Source organism: Oryzias melastigma, linkage group LG5 (assembly GCF_002922805.2).
Source record: "Oryzias melastigma strain HK-1 linkage group LG5, ASM292280v2, whole genome shotgun sequence".
Classification (NCBI taxonomy): Eukaryota; Metazoa; Chordata; class Actinopteri; order Beloniformes; family Adrianichthyidae; genus Oryzias; species Oryzias melastigma.
Window position 1 is genome coordinate 34,114,330 of NC_050516.1, and position 17,392 is coordinate 34,131,721.

General features: G+C 38.7%; 2 protein-coding genes across 12 annotated transcripts in view; one reads left to right on the forward strand and one right to left on the reverse strand.

The window, feature by feature from the left end:
* The window catches only part of ptprga (protein tyrosine phosphatase receptor type Ga), a gene marked incomplete at its 5' end in the record, with an annotated part of 89,903 nt that extends 82,309 nt beyond the window's left edge, over positions 1-7,594 (forward strand). Inside the window, 8 exon segments of the mRNA XM_024269808.1 lie at positions 806-952; positions 1,347-1,440; positions 1,659-1,735; positions 1,866-1,994; positions 2,076-2,222; positions 2,325-2,467; positions 3,940-4,075; positions 5,466-7,594. Coding sequence (XP_024125576.1) covers positions 806-952; positions 1,347-1,440; positions 1,659-1,735; positions 1,866-1,994; positions 2,076-2,222; positions 2,325-2,467; positions 3,940-4,075; positions 5,466-5,612 — 1,020 coding nt within the window.
* A 4,310-nt stretch (positions 7,595-11,904) lies between these two features.
* Positions 11,905-17,392, reverse strand: part of cadpsb (Ca2+-dependent activator protein for secretion b) — a 119,397-nt gene continuing 113,909 nt past the window's right edge. For all 11 annotated transcript variants that reach the window (XM_024270724.2, XM_024270723.2, XM_024270721.2 and 8 more), the window contains 2 exons: positions 13,275-13,379; positions 11,905-13,199 (listed from right to left, as the gene is read on the reverse strand). In XM_024270724.2, coding sequence (XP_024126492.1) covers positions 13,023-13,199; positions 13,275-13,379 — 282 coding nt within the window. In that variant the 3' untranslated portion in view covers positions 11,905-13,022. The remainder of the gene's footprint in view (positions 13,200-13,274; positions 13,380-17,392) is intronic.

The window sequence follows — 17,392 nt, forward strand, 5'->3', positions numbered from 1 at the left end:
TGTTGTTTTTATAAAATTATACCTAAAACTTTTATTCTATGTTGTAAAAACAGTTTGTTAAACATTTTTGGGGTTTCCACAGCAAAATAAATCTAATTTTTCCAGATAAAATGTTCTGGTTTAGAATGATTTTATGTCTAGGGTGTGAATATAATATGGAAAAATGACAAAATAAAGGTATTATAGCTGATTAAAATTATATCAAATAAGCAGCAGGTAGTCTTTGAAATTAAAAATACCGAGGTAAATTCAAAAGTTTTAGGCCCAAAGTTCCAAAGGGTTAAAAATAAATGTTCCAAATGTACAATTTTGTGTGTGATTTCATATTATGATTATTTATAGATAGTAAGTGGATGGCAAAAACTGTAACTAAAAAATAAAAAAAAAATACTGTCGATTAATTGTGATTATTTTTTCCAGATTCGTGATGAATTAATTTTTTTTAATCGATTCCCGGCCCTAATTTTGATTAATTGCATTAGAGGGCCTTATAATAAATTGTGTTTTATTTAACTTTTTTTACTTTATCTTTCCATATCTTTCCAGTTTTAATCATGTGAAGTCTTAGAGTGTACACTAAGTGATGTTTTCTTGTTTTTTATGCTCTTTTTTTCTCCCTTCTTCATTCTGTCACAGCTGCTTTCATAGAAATGTGTTAAATCAACAACCCTCACCCTAAAATTCATTAAAAATGTGTTTTCTTTGTCAAATCGTGGATGTGAAAAACACACACAGCAGTCTGTTTGTCGCCAGCGGGAGTTTTCATGGATGGATCTGACCTGTCAATGTCCTCGGTTTCCCCCAGGAGCAATACGTTTTCATCCACGACGCTCTGACGGAGGCCATCCTCAGCAGAGAGACCGAGGTTCCCGCCTGGCAGCTGCACAGCTACGTCAACAGCATCCTCACGCCCAACTCCAGCGGCCGCACGCGGCTCCAGAAGCAGTTCAGGGTGAGCCCGCGCCGCATCACGCCGCCGCGGCGAGCTGTCAGTCTGCAGCCGCGCCATCAGCTGGATTCAAAGTGCTCCGTGGATCAAAAGCTCGTTAGCGACTCTCACGGCGGTTTTCCACTTCCAAACATGACGGGACTGAAAGTGTCTTTGATGTTGGTGTTAATAAAGTCATGTCCGTCACCCCCGCTGCGTTATGCAAAGTTTGATGAATGTTTCATCAAGCTGCAGGTCTTTTCAACATCAATAGAGGGAGAAATAATTGCTGACATAACGTCACTTCCTCCCAGGCTTCAGACGCTCATTATCTCCAAAGATCGGCCTTTAGGTTCAGCTTGCTAAACAACGTTATGTCTTATTCAATATCTTTGATTTTGGTCTCATTTCTTCCCAGCTGCTGACTCAATGTAACACCCGATTTGTCGAGTGCTTCAGCGCCTACAAGGACTGCAACAAGGAGAAGAACCGCAATTCCTCCGTGGTTCCCTGTGAGTGTTTACCACATCCACACGTTTCACTTCGCCTTTGTCCGTAAACAACATTTCTCCAGAATTAGAATTCCATTTTCTAAGTTAATCTTTCTCGCATGCTCTCGAAAAGAACGTACTCGTTACTATAGCAACAGTGGAGACTTGTAATGAATGTGATCATTATCAGCCAGGAAAACTCTGTGATTTAAAGTCTTTCTCTGTCTGCGCCTGAACAGCGGAGCGAGCTCGGGTCGGACTCACCACTCTGCAGGGCATGAAAGGAACAGATTACATTAACGCATCCTACATAATGGTACGGTGCTGATCGCTAATGAGACGCCGCTCTTTATCTCTGCCATTGTGCCGGTGACAGTGACGCGCTGACGAATGATGACCGGCGGGACACTCCAGAGAGGCTAACCGCTCTCCCCTCCTCTCCCCAGGGCTACTACAGGAGTAATGAGTTCATCATTACCCAGCATCCTTTGCCCCACACCACCACAGATTTCTGGAGGATGATTTGGGACCACAACGCTCAGATTATCGTCATGCTGCCTGACAACCAGGGCCTGGTGCGTATGGGGGGAATCGGCTCAAAGAGCGGGTGATGGGTGAAGGAGTGAAATGAGGTGTGTGTCGCTGTTCTCCTGCAGGCGGAAGATGAATTTGTTTACTGGCCAAGTCGGGAAGAGGCCATGAATTGCATCGCCTTTACTGTCACTCTCATCAATAAGGACAGACTGTGCCTCTCTAACGAGGAGCAGATCATCATCCATGACTTCATCTTAGAGGCCACGCAGGTACCCGCTCCCCCGCCGCCGCCGCCGCCGCCGCCCGGCTTCACCCCTCACACGTGTAAAGACTTCCTGAACAGTCCTCATTGTTTCCTCTGTGTGTTAAAGGACGACTACGTGCTAGAAGTGAGACACTTTCAGTGTCCTAAGTGGCCCAACCCAGACTCCCCCCTCAGCAGCACCTTCGAACTCATCAGTGTCATCAAAGAGGAAGCCATGACGCGAGACGGCCCCACCATCGTGCACGACGAGTAGGTTTGCTTCTCATGCATTCAGGGATTAGCTTTTTAAAGTTCCCCTCTGATGAAAATCTGTTTTTTCAGTTTTTGTGTGGCATATTTCTTATAAAAGAGAACAAATGTGATAAGAAATCAGTTTTTTATTTCTCCTTTTAAGCATCCGAGCTGACATCAGAACCACACGGCTGGACGTTGCCCATATTGCTCGACATTTTTAAATAGCAGCAGTGAAGATTTAGATCAGAATCAGACAGGGGGGATCATGGGCGGAGCTACTCAGCTCCAAAAGCCACGCCCCCTCAGAGGAGATTTTGGAAACAGAGACTTAAGATCAACATGAAAAATGTCTTTAGTAAACATTCACACTATAGTAATTCTCCTGCTGCTTTCTGTTTTTGGGACGTAAAAACTCGATCACACTTTACAACAAATTCATCCATCTTTGTATCGAAACGTTCAGCTCGTTCAGGACATCACTGCTTGTACTTTTGGTATTTGTAAACTTCACAGTTTTTGAAATACTCAGAAAAACATGCCACATAGGAAATGAACGAGGAATTGCTCAAAAACTTTCACACACTTACTGGTAGAGGCACCATTCAAACTTTAAAATGTTCAGCAACTGGATGGTTTTTAAGGTAATTTAGTGTTTAGCTTTTATTTTAGCAAAATGCTAGCTGTTTTTGGCTAATTCAGACATTTTTCCATTTTTTTAATTTAATTTTGATTTTAGCAATTTTCATAAAAAAAATGCTAGCTTTTTTGGCTAATTTAGACATTTTTAAATATTTTTAGGCTAATATCAGATATAATTGATTATCATCAATAATATCAAATATCGCCGATAATAATCGATAATATCTGTTGTTACCGATAATGATTCAATGTTGGATCGGGATTCAACATTCGATTCCCATTCAGTCTGAAACTACATAATCAGGCCTGATCATGTGATCAGAACGTGATCATCCCTATTGGATACTTTGAATGAATTAATGAATTAAATGGTTTATTTCAAGCAATTAGGAATAATACATGAAAAAACATAAAAACACATCACATTGAATGACATCTAGACCACTTCAAAGGGAGTGTGAGGAAGTGAACTTATATAATCCCACCCCTGGCTCGACCATTTTCTCTACATGAATTATTAATATCTGGTTCAGGACTTCATATCAAATATTTATACTTTGTAAAGGATCATTAATATCAGTGATGTAATCAATTTCCAAACATCCACAGACAAATCATTTATATTAATCAGTAACAATAATCTAAATATTCTTATTTAAAAAGATTGTATTCATCAAAGAGTTATTTTAATAATTTACCTTTAACGTGTGAAGACGCAGTGCAAATCCAGCGGTCAGACTCTGGACATGGTGGAGTTTCTGAGCTTCAGCACCCTTTAGAGAGCGTATTTTCAGATGAAGCACACCTGAACAGGAGAGCCGCCGCTCACCGTGAACCTCTCCACTCAGGTACGGAGCGGTGTCCGCGGGGATGTTCTGCGCCCTCACCACGCTGTCCCAGCAGCTGGAGAACGAAGGGCTCATCGACATCTATCAGGTGGCTAAGATGATGAATCTCATGAGGCCGGCAGTCTTCACTGATATGGTAAGGTCCCTCTGGTGTAGAGACACAGGTGCGCTTTGGGGTTACCTCAAATAAACAGCGTGAGCTTGATGATGCTTGAGGTCTGAAGCTGCACTCCTCTGTAAGCTCTTACCTTCTACAGGAAGACTCGGCCGACTTTAAAAGAGAGAAATGCTTCAGTGTTTCAGGGATGTTCATCCTAGTCGAGTTTCATTCAATGTTTATCTCCCAAATCCAGACATTCAACAACTCCTGTTTTACTGTGACATCTAGTGGCACAAATGTGGTATTGCAACTAAATTCATTTGTGTTTTTTTTATTAATCTTAGACTGATAACATATTGCTCAAAACTTCCAAAATGATTGGTGGAGAGAGTTTAAGGGGCGGGACTTTTTAAAAACAGCTACCAGCTAAATCGCAGAAATGTCATTTTTATTAAAATATCTTTAATACACATCTTTAATACAAAGTCAAGGCCCAGGGGCCGGATCTGGCCCTCGGGATCCTTTTATTGTATGGTTATTAATGGCTCGATGTTATCTTGCACCTATTCCTAACTTGTCAAATATTGAAAGTTATTTTATTCCTACTGTTTATTATTCATAAATACGTGAAAAAGTTATGGTTATAACGTTGTTTTTTCTTCTGCTAGCTTTTTGGACTATTTTGGCATTTACTAAGATTTTTTAGGTTGTTTTGGAGTCAAGATAATATTTAGCTACATGCTAGCTGTTTTGGCTAATTTAGGCTTTTTTCGTTTTTTTAGGGCAATTTTAGAGTTTCGCTAATATTTAAATGCTAATTGTGTTGGCTACTTTTGGATTTCTTTTTTTCACTGTTTTGGAGTTTGCTAATATTTCAGCTACATGCTAGCTGCTTTGGCTAATTTAGGATCTTTTTAAGTTTCTTAGGCTGTTTTGGAGTTAGGCTAATATTTACACACTAGCTGTTTTGGTTAATTGGGGCATTTGTCAGTTTTTTAGGCTATTTTGAAGTTTAGCTAATGTTTCAACTGCATGCTAGCTGTGTTTTGCTAACCTACATTTTTTAGGCTAATTTGGCATTTAGCTAATGTTTTAGCTAGCTATCAGCTTCAGCATTTTAGCTAAAAATTTCCGCATCATCGGCTGCAAATTCAGCTTACCTGGGATAGTATTATCTCAGGTAATGCTGTATATTTAGTTCATAATTCTGCTAAAAAGTTACAGTTTTAAAAAAGTGTTCAATGAATGTTTATCCTGTTTGGCCCGCGACCTAATGTGTGTTTTGGATTTTGAGTTTGACCCTCCTGCATTAGGTAAAACATTTTGGCATGAAGGGGTTAACTCTTTAGCATCTCTTCATAAAAGTGTTGCAGGTGTTTCCTGATGTTTTCCTGACACTGAGCGTGTCCCGTGTCTGTGTGTGCAGGAGCAGTACCAGTACCTTTACAAAGCCATGCTCAGCCTGGTGGGGAGCCGCGAGTGCAGCCTGAGCCCCGTGCACATGGACACTAATGGGGTGGCGGTGATAGCAGACGAGTCGGATCCTGCAGAGAGCATGGAGTCGCTCGTCTGAGGACATTCCAGCAGGCACTTAATTTGTAAAAAAAAAAAAGGAAAAAAACTTTTCTGAGGCCTTTTTTGCCAGACTATTGATTAAACAAATAACCTTATTACTTTTTATACTGATAAAGTTTTTTGATATTTATGTTTTTGTCCTTTATTTCTCGTCTTAAATGTTCTCCTGCTGAGCATTTGCACCTGTTTAAGTTGACACGAGGAACAAGCAGCTCTGTCCAGTTTGCACTATATTATCAGTGTTACTGCCTACGACCCGGCGGAACCGGGCTTTTTGGACCGCATCCAACCCGAAGCATGAAGACCAGGAGGAGTTACGGCCAATCCTCACTTAATGAAAGGAAAACACTTCATCACGTGGTAACATCGGCCAGCATGTCACGAACCGTTTGAGGCCCCGCCCCACATGAGGGCGGAGCTTGTTTTCACACAGTTGTCCCAGTATCTCACTGCTGTCCTGTATCAAAATGTACTTATTTCGTCAGTGAGTTACAACTTCTAATGTGAATTTTGGTTCTGCTTTTTACAGGGTTTGATTATATGATCCTCCATCCGACATGCAGCTGGCTGTTTTTATTTACTTTTGCATATTAGTCTGCAAACTGATGTGGATTCATGTTTTTTTTGTACGTGTAACTTACGAATCTGATTTTTGTTGAGTTGTCCCTCGCTTCTGTTGTTGCTTCTCTAACCTCAGCAGCTCAGCTGTTCAACATGTACCGACACAATGCAATGCCTACAGAAAAAAGGCTTCACTCTACCAAACGTTTTTCATGTTTTATTTTGACGCGTTTCGTCCCCGGTCGGAGAGAATTTGGATTCGACACTGATCAGCACTGAATGAGTTGATGTCGAGGTGAAAGAAATGTTGGCTAATTGTGTTGAATTGACTCAGAATGGAGGTTTTTTAATTGAATATTTTTTGACGTTTCTTGATGTAACTCGACTATTTTCTTTTACGACACAACCGACTTTTTCCCTTTTTTTTTGTTTGAAATTTGACAACAGAGGAGGATCTTCACAGACTGTGCCTGTGAAGATGCTGTTCAGTGCCTTGAATAACTTTATGCTTTTTAGTAAAAACATTTTAGTCCAAATTATTTTCTCAAACGAATGTCGGACGCTTTTGACTTTAAACGAAGATTTTTTTTGTGTGTGTAAAATAAAAGTAATAATTTAAAGAGTATAGTTTCACTTTGACACCTGAAATCCGCTGATCAGTGTCTTAAAAAAAAGAACAGACCTGTAAATAAATAAAACATGAAAAAAACCTGCAAGAAGTGAAAACTTTCTATGAAAACACTGTAGTTTCTTTTTCGTGGGTTGATGCTTTATTTGTAACCAAAGATGTGGTTCCAGTTTGCAACATGTAAGTGATTTTGTCCTGAGATCTATTTAATCGATAAGAATTAAAAATCACAATTGTTAAAATGTGCAGTACAGATTTCCAGTGTCAAAGGTGTGAATTTAACCAAGTTGAGCATGTTTCTGTTTGAGCCTCAGGAACACACCTTTCCCAATAATCTGACTTTGTGATGCTTTCCTCATATTAGAAAGTAAGGTTTCAGATTCCGACTGTAAATTGTATTTTATTTGCGCTGATATTCCTTCTCCACGTTATTTTGTGACTATAATTATAATCTCTTTTAAACCCTGAATGTTGCTCTCTCATCATTTAAACTTTATTTTTACTGGGGGGAAAAGCTCAAAACTTCATCGAAACTTCAGTGTGGTTGTTGGTGGACATTCATTTATGTGTTTTGGGTTGAAAAATGCGTAAATAGTTCAAGTACAGCTGTTTTTATTCATTAGTATTCTGAATAATATTATACTTTTGTCATATTGCCACACTTATTTAGAATGACTTTAGAGTGTTTGCTTTAACATCACACACTGGAAAAAGTATACTCCCATTTTTACATTTTTGTTTTATTTTTATTGTTTTCTCACCATTTGCTTAATAAAACCCCTGCAGAAATATTCTTAGTCGTCTTTTTATTTTTAACTTCCTGATCTTATTCAGACTCTCGTGGGTGACGTATATGTGAATGTTTTTATATTTTTTTCGTTTTGCTGCTGTGAGTGAGGAGGCTGTGGGGGAAAGGGTTGTACGGAGGCGGACGGAAGAATCTCCGTGGCGACCCCTGAGGGGAAAAGCAGAAAGACGATGAATGCAACATGGCTGAAGCAAACTGCTCATTCCCTGCATGGATGGGAGCTGTCGCCGCATTACAGGGAACACACTGGATCTGTCGTATGACGGTCAACCAGTGGCGGCCCGCGCATCCATTCCGTCCTCGTTAATATGAACTACTTAATGTTTCTGACACCTTATGAAAATATTTTATGGAGCAATTCCATCATAAATGGATCATTTAAGTCAAGGCCCGGGGGCCGGATCCGGCCCGCCAGGTAATTATATCTCCAGATCATTTTATTTTATTGTTTTTTATTGATTTTAATGGCCCGATGTTATCTTGCGCTTACTTCTAACTTGTATAAATTTGACAAAATGTACATTTTTATGGGGAGTTAAAAATTAAAAGTTGAAAAAGGATTAAGTTGATTTATTCTGGAATAATATTCCTGCCTTTTTATTGTTCATAATTATGTTAAGTTACGGTTTTAACGTTTAAAAATTGGCACTCTGCTAGCTTTTGGACTGTTTTGGTATTTACTAAGACTTTTTTTTTTAAGATTTTTTTTTTCTTTTTAGCTTAGCTAATATTTCAGCTACATGCTAGCTGTTTTGCTTAATTTAGGATTTTTTATTCTATATTTTTTTAGTTTTTTAGGCTGTTTTAGTTAGGTTCATATTTACAAGCTAGCTGTTTTGGCTAATTTAAGTTTTTTTTTTTTTTAGTTTTTTTGGCTGTTTTAGAGTTAGGGTAATACTTACATGCTAGCTGTTTCAGCTAATTCAGACTTTTTTCCGTTTTTTATGATATTTTGAAGTTTAGCTATTTTTTTCAGCTACATGCTAGCTGTTTTGGCTAACCAGTTTCTTTTGTTGTGTTGTGTTTTTTTAAGCTAATTTGGCATTTAGCTAATATTTTAGCTGGCTATCACCTTTTAAGCTATTAGCTTTAGCGTTTTTTGGCTATTAATTTCATGATCTTCAACTATCAGCACTAGCATCTTCATTGGCCAAATTCAGCTTACAGCATTCACACTAGCATTATCGCAGGTGGTGCTATAAATCTAGTTCATAATTATGTTAAAAAATTGTGTTTTAAAAGTGTTAAAAATTTAGTTTTACAGAGTTCAATAAATGCTTAATGTGTTTTATATTTGTATTTATGTCCCTTTATTTTTTCAAATGGAAGCTATGGCATTTGTTGTGTTTTCATTATGAATTGTTATGAGGAGGAGAGGCGTGTATTGTGAGCTAGTGTGTTAAATTGTCAAATTAGTTTTGTTTAGTTTTTTTTGCAGATTTTTTTTCTCTGCCATTCTTGTATGAATCTGGAGAGGAGGACCCACTCCAAAACGAGATGTTTCATCTCAAGAGGCTTTATTCTCCTGTTTTTGATTTAAATATGTTAATTAAATAAATATAACTCCAAGCAGAAATCTATTATCAGGGAGCAACTGGATTTTTTTTAATGATCTCTGATTTAGTTTTAGTACAAAAACTTACCATAACATATCCAGAATCTCTAAAATGTTGATGGTTTTGTCCTGAATGTTCAACATTGATGCTGAATTAGTGTTTTTAAACAACGTACAGTATGATTTATGAGTTTAAATAAAAAAAAAACGATTAGAAAACTCAGTTTTTTCTTCAAAATAAAAAAGTTATCTTTGAAAAATTAGGTTTAATGTCAAAAAAAAAAAAGTATCTGAGATTTGCATTATGAAGAAATGTGGGCTTGAAGTTGAGTCATTGCAACTGAACTTAACATCCACCACTTGTCTAAATGGCTTCATCGGTGCTCAGGTACGTTCAAACCATTGAAAGAGAAGTCAGAGAGGTTTTACTTACCGTTTCCTCCGTTTTGGGGAGGCCTCGGACACAGTTAGTCTCCGGTTTAATGTGCTGCTCTTCCTTTAGTTCCTAAGAAAACCAAAACTCTTCCAACAACCATGTGTTGGGGTGGGGGAGATTGTAAAGGGAGAGGTAGTTTCTCCTCTTTAATGATTCATCCCATTGCAGGAATGTGGATGTCCACCTGGAGAGCTGAATCCTGCACCGTTCACACTTCCATAAAGCAATTTACTTCCAAAAGATGAAATATGAATCCACAAAAAATGTCATGAACTGAAGAAAAAAAAAATCTGAATTTGTCTCTGAATTTAAACATGAAAAACTAAACATTTACTGATGTTATGCTTTCTCTTCACAACCCTAATACTTCTCTATTTCCCAGATGGATGTGCTCTGATCAATGAGGGCTGGAGCTCCAGCCTGAACATTGGAGACACTTAGAGGGAAAACAAGCATTGCCTCTGTGCTGTGTTTATATAATGAACACTTAATGTTTACGTTCATGTGGTTACGACTGAAGCTGGGCTGCAGATGGACCCTCACATGGCTGGATAGATTTTCGATCAATTTGTGTTTTTATATATATATTATATTATATATATATATAAAAACATTTCTCTGTAATACTTTTGGTCATATGTGTCAAAGTCAAGGCCCGGGGGCCGGATCCGGCCCTCCAGGTAATTCTATCCGGCCCTCCAGATTTATTTTATTGTTATCAATGACTCGATGTTATCTTGCTCTCGTTTCTAATATAGTATAGAAACTGAAAATGATTTGAAGTTAATTTATTTTGGAATATTATTCCTGCCTTTTTTAATATTTATAATTATGTTAAAAACTTATGGTTTTAATGTTTTACAATTTGGCATTCTTGTAGCTTTTTGGACAATTTTGGCATTTACTAAGATTATTTAGGCTTTTATGGAGTTTAGCTAATATTTCAGCTACATGCTAGCTGTTTTGGCTAATTTAGGCTTTTTTCAGTTGTTTACGCTACTTTTAAGTTTAGCTAAACTTTCAGGTACATATTAGCTGTTTCAGCGAATTTAGACTTTTTTCCGTTTTTTTATGCTATTTTTAAGTTTAGCTTGTTTTTCAGGTACATGCTAGCTGTTTTGGCTGATTTAGGCTTTTTTTAAGTTTTTTTAGGCTATTTTGGAGTTTAGCCAATATTTTAGCTTTATGCTAGCTGTTTTGGCTAATTTAGACATTTACCCAGGTTTTTAGGCTAATTTAGAATTTAGATAATATTTTAACAAAATGTATTTTGGCAAATTTAGTCTTTTTTCGTTTTTTGTGACTATTTCAGAGTTTAGCTAATATTAAAATGCTTTCTGTTTTGGCTAATTTAGGATTTTTTTGTTTGTTTTTTTTTGGCTGTTTTGGATTTCAGCTACATACTAGCTGCTTTAGCTAACCTATTTTTTAGTCAGGATAATTTGGCATTTGGCTAATATTTCAACTGGCTGTTAGATTCTGCGTTTTCAGCTATTACCGTAGTTTCAGCGTTTTCAGCTATCAATTTCAGCATCTTCAGCAGCCAAATTCAGCTCACAGCATTCACACTAGCATTATCATAGCTAATGCTAGATATCTAGTTCATAATCATGTTAAAAAGTTATGGTTTAAAGTTTTAAAAATGTTGTGTGTTCAATAAATGTTTATCCTGTTCGGCCCACGACTGAAGGCGTGTTTTGGATTTTGGCCCCTTGTGTGATTGATTTTGACACCCCTGCTTTAAATACTTCTTTTCAGATCAATTAAGGCCTTCACTGAAGCCTTTGCAGGCCCTGATGGGACGCCTCTGGATTTGTAGAAGGGGTAAATGACCCACACTAGTGTCCACATCAGCCTGTAATGAATCTGTTTCCACATGTCGCTGCATTTCACTGCGACAGGAACTGACGCGTTCATAAAGCTGATGGTTAATTGACAGCAATAAAATGCGTTCCGTTTAAAGAACCGCGTGTTTCTGTTTCGCGTCGGCTGATTCCTGCAGGATGCGTCTCCAGGCTGACAGTGAAAACATTAAGGATTCAGTCATGACACTCGGTGACACGTTCTGTGAAACTGGGGTTTTGCTGAGCCTCATTTTCAGTTATTTCTATGCTGATTTATGGACATCTGTCAAGGCGGAGTATCATCCCCACAATGAATTTAAAATCGTGTCTACAGTGTCGCGTCTGTGTTGACTCCCAAAAAGGAGGTGGCTAAGTTGGAGTACTTGAGTAAATGTAATTACTTTTTCAGTCTGCAGCCCTGTGAGTGTGTGCGGTGCAGCTAGTAGACAGGACAGAGGTTGCACATGTACAGTAATTTTTATTTCGAGGCCACAGCTCTTGCATATTACAACTGTTGGCTTTCATAAGGCAAAAAGCAAGAATGAATCCACCAGCTAATTCACACAGAAAACAGAAAGCGTTTGGGGAGGGTGGGAACCCACAGGCATGCAGCGATGGCTCAGAATGCAATGTACAGCATTTTATATTTATATATATTTATATAATATATACAAAACAACAGTGAGACCCAAACAAATGCCAGACACCTCATTCTACACAATTACAGAACAAAGACGGACCAACTTTTTTTTTCTTTTCAATAAAAAGAAAAATATTTGCTTTTTTTTATTCTCTGTAAAAGTGCAACTCAATTAAAATAGAACCTGTTCAAAGGCCTTTTTTTAAATGTGGAAAGAAAAAAATAGAATCTGCCAAGTTATCAAAACGGAGTTATGAGAATATTGCATCTCCCGAAGACCGTCTGGGATGTTCAAGACGCTCGTCGTCCTCTCAGAGCCCGACGCGAGATCACAGAGCGTTGACGGACGCGCGAGTAAAAATGTGGGTCTGGCCTGAACTGTCAGAACGGCGAGTAGACGACGGTTTTTCCATAACAGCCGCAAACGAATACAGAAGTTTTATTTTCAGTTTGAAGCAGTTGGCGTTCACTTAAAAACAGACGAGACGAAGAAAAGGGTCCACACACTCATCATCACGACAATGTACCATTAATGAATGTAGAATACGACAAAGAAGCGCCATATAGGTTTGCATTGACAGGGACACACCTATTAATCTCACTCAACATTTTTTTAAACAAATGGTTTTTCTCCATATTGCTTGGTAACACATAGAAATGAATTTTAGAAATGAATGAAGACCAAAGATAGGTGCTATCTTAATCATGACACAGCTAAACTGCCAATCATGGTTATTTTTGACATTTTATTTTCTTCAGTATAATTTCTATTTTTATAGTTATTAATTCCTTCATAGGCAATTCGAGCTGACAAAGAGGTCCTAGAGTGGCTATCTGAGTTGGTACATGCATTGTAACCAGGCTAAAGTCAAAAGTGTGAAGGGGGCGGGGCTTGGGATGGGGGCGGGTGAGGACAGACAGCTGTAGAGTCGGGCTCTAGTTGTCGTCGTCGTCTTCCTCGTCGCTGTCCTTCATGGAGATGCCCTGCATGCCTCCTTCCCTCACGGAGGCAGAGGCCTCTTCCATGGTCAGCCGGTTGCGCACCGTCTCGTACATCTTGCTGTTGAGGGTGGAGTCCAGGACCCCCTGCAGGCGGAAGTCTCTGTACTTTTTCTGCGGGAGAGCAGAGGAGGACGGTCAGAACGGGTCGGCGTGCGATCAACCCGGCCGGGTCTCCGCCCTCCTTACTTTGGTGATCCTGATGAGGATCTTTAGCTGGTAGACGTGGAGCTGCTGATCCATGCGTTCAGTGAGCCAGGTTCCCAGCAGGTTCATGGTGGCAGTGTACCATTGCTGAAACACAAAAACACAACTCTCTCCAGCAAGACACACACCCACAAGCACTGAAACCAACCCGGAGATGCAACAAATGACTGTTCTGCTGTCACATGGGTTTGTCAGCCATGAAAAGTCGACGTTAAAACATACAAGTGGTCAGATCGTGGTTGTATTCAAAAGAATCATGGCACACATATTAACCCTTTAGCACCGGAGCTCCAGTGTTTGTTATTTGATTTACAGTAACTTTTTAGCCGTTAACACAATAATTGAAGGCAAGAAATTATTTGCAACAGATGCTATCTGATGGACACGGATTGTATCCAGTATCTAGAAACACTCCGTGTGCACCAGATAGTATCCGATGCTCACCAGATAGTATCCGATGCTCACCAGATAGTATTTGATGCTCACCAGATGTACCCGGTGCGCACCAGATAGTATTAGGTGCTCACCAGATAGTATTAGGTGCTCACCAGATAGTATTAGGTGCTCACCAGATAGTATCCGGTGCTCACCAGATAGTATCCGGTGGTCACCAGATGGTACCCGGTGCGCACCAGATAGTATCCGGTGCTCACCAGATAGTATCCGGTGGTCGCCAGATGGTACCCGGTGCTCACCAGATAGTATCCGGTGCTCACCAGATGGTACCCGTTGCTCACCAGATAGTATCCGGTGCTCACCAGATAGTACCCGGTGCTCACCAGATAGCACCCGGTGCTCATCTGATAGCATCCGATGCTCACCAGATAGTACCCGGTGCTCACCAAATAGTACCCGGTGCTCATCAGATACCGTCCAGTGCTCACCAGATAGCAATTGGTGCGCACCAGATAGTATCCGGTGCTCACCAGATGGTACCCGGTGCTCACCAGATGGTACCCGGTGCTCACCAGATGGTACCCGGTGCTCACCAGATGGTACCCGGTGCTCACCAGATAGTATTAGGTGCTCACCAGATAGTACCCGGTGCACATCAGATATCTTCCAGTGCACACCAGATACCGTCCAGTGCTCACCACATAGCAATTGGTGCGCACCAGATAGTATCCGATGCTCACCAGATGGTACCCGGTGCTCACCAGATAGAACCCGGTGCTCACCAGATGGTACCCGGTGCCCACCAGATGCCGTTTGGGGCTCAAAAGATATCAACTGATGCTCACCAAATGGTATCTGGTGAGTACCGGCTAGTATCTGGTGGTCACAAGTTACTATCTGGTGCGCACCAGATACTATCTGGTTCCCACCCAATAGCATCTGATACGCACCAGTTAGCAACTGATGCACACCAGATAGTAAACAGAAAAACTTTGATGTCCCTTTAGGGCAGAGGTCAGCAACCTTTAACACTAAAAGAGCCATTTAGACTCATTTTCTACTGATCAAAACCTAGAAGGAGCCGCATAGTCTAATGTTAGCCTTTAAGAAATTTGAATTTGCATTCATGACCTTCTTTTTTTAATCATAAATTGAAATAATGTCTATTTTTTGGCACAAAAATATATATATATAAAAAGAACCAAGCATTTCTCAAAATGTGACTTTTTTTGTCCTCAGCAGTCTTACACTGCTGGGTTTTGTTATTTTAGTTTGGGTTGGACCTTTGTAGTCTTAGTTTGCGGGCTTTGTTTATTTGTTTTCTTTAGGTAGTTCTGGTTAGACAGCCATTAGGACGGAGCTGCTGACTCCGACGGTCGACATCAGCAATCTCCCTGACTTAATTTATGTTTGGCCAAGGAGCCACATGTAGATCTGGAGCCGCTGGTTGCAGACTCCTGCTTTACGGGTTAGTATAAAATACCTAAAATTGAAAAACATTTAATGGGATTAATAAAATAAAATATTAATTAAAAAATAAATTAATTAAGTAATTAAATTAATAAAAAATAGCAAATTTGTGGAAATGCTAAACAAAGAATTAGGAGAGATAAAATGTTAATATAAATGCACAAAAAGGAATGATGATAAGAGTGTAGCCTTGTTTCCTTGTCTTGGTTCTGGAAAGTGTTTTTTTTTTTTTTTTTTTTGTAAGGGAACGGGGACATTTGATCAAGTTTGCAGGATGCCATGCATTTCACAGGTAACAATCAGCAATCAGTGCAACCTAACAGGCTGTCCTGGTGTGAAGATGAAGTCTAAAGAAACAAATCGGATCCAAGAGGAGTCCTAAGGGTCTGATACATTTCCTCTTCTTCTGGGATTGGATCAAATTTCAAGTGGAGCTTTCAGTTCCTCTTAACAGGCTGAATTATATCAAATTACAATCAGAAATATCTGTAAAAAGTTTACTCCCCGTCTCTTTTAAGGGTTGTAAAGATTTGACAGCACTTAAGTGGATGATGGCCTCCATGAAGATCCAAGCGAGTGACACATTTCTCCAAAATAAATAGTCAAAATCTGCTCTCCTTTCTGTAAGTTTATGTTAAATACATTATTTATATGATAAGAAAACCAACTTTTGCCCCCCTCCCAACAGTGTAAATGAGATGAGAAGATTCCCTCTTCTCTGATGTCTGCAGGGAGCTTAGCTTCAGCCTGCCTCTGCCCAAAGGTAATGAAATCCTCGCTGCAGCCGCTCGTTTTGTTTGATCCGATCCATACAATCTCCAGGGGAGACGCTACAGGAAGTTACTCAGAAATGGTCTAACACAGAAGCAATGGCACAATAAAAAAAGAAAAAAGTAGTGAGGCAGGCTGAAGTGCTGATTGGAAGCCTCAGTTCCCACTCGATGAAGGCAAACTGTCCGTTTTCATCTTCATCTCTGGTTGCTAAATTAAACCAGCCGTCTCTGGATCAGACACACGCCCAACATACAACGGATCGATTCCTCATCCAACTCAGAAATTCTGAAACATGTATTTGCCAACTTGATGACTTATCCTCTCCACATCATCTCAAGAGCCTGAGACCAGTTTTTTCATTAACTTTCGGTGCTTGAAGGTGATACGTTGGAATTAAAAAAAAAAAAAAAAGAAAAAAAGGGAAATGTTTGCTGGGGGCAAATATCAAATTAAATTCTATAAGCAGAAGAACAGCTATCATATGCTAAAATATTACTAAAATTCAAATTATCAACAAAAAAATGGAAAAATTAGCCTAAAAACCTGAATAAATGTCTGAATTAGCCAAAACAGCTAGCATAAAGCTAAAATATTAGCTTAACTCCAAATTACCAAAAAAAAAAGTCTAATTTTGCCAAAAAAGCTAGCATAATGCAAAAATATTTGCTAAACTCTAAATTAGCAAATATAAGCTAGAGTTTAGCTAAACTCTAAATTATTTTTAAAAAACTGGAAAAAATGTCTAATTTTGCCAAAACAGCTAGAATATTGTTAAAAATTAGCTAAAGTCTAAATTGTCCTAAAAAATGAGAAAAATTTCAATTTTGCCAAAACAGCTGCACATTGTTAAAATATTAGCTAAACTGTATACTAGCAAAAAAAAAAAACGAGAAAAATGTCTGAATTAACCAAAAAAAGCCAGCATAATGCTAAAATATTTGCTAAACTCTAAATTTGCCGAAATAAACTGGATAAATGCCTCAATTAGCCAAAACAGCTCCTATAATGCTAAATATTAGCTAAACTAAAAATAATAATATTAGCTAAACTCTAAATTACCCTAAAAAATTGAAAAATGTCTAACATATTGTTAAAATATTAGCTAAACTGTATACTAGCCAGAAAAACAGGAAAAATGTCTAAATTAACCAAATAAGCTAGCAATATTGGGTAAACTCTAAATTTTCCTAAAACCAAAACTGAAAAAAAAAAGTCTGATTTTGCCAAAGCAGCTAGAATATTGTTAAAAATTAGCTAAAGTCTAAATTGCCCTAAAAAAATGAGAAAAATGTCAATTTTGCCAAAACAGCTGCACATTGTTAAAATATTAGCTAAACTGTAAACTAGCAAAAAAATAAGCTAGCAATATTGGGTAAACTCTAAAATTTCCCATAACCAAAACTGGAAAAAATGTCTGATTTTGCCAAAACAGCTAGCATATTCTTAAAACAATAGCTAAA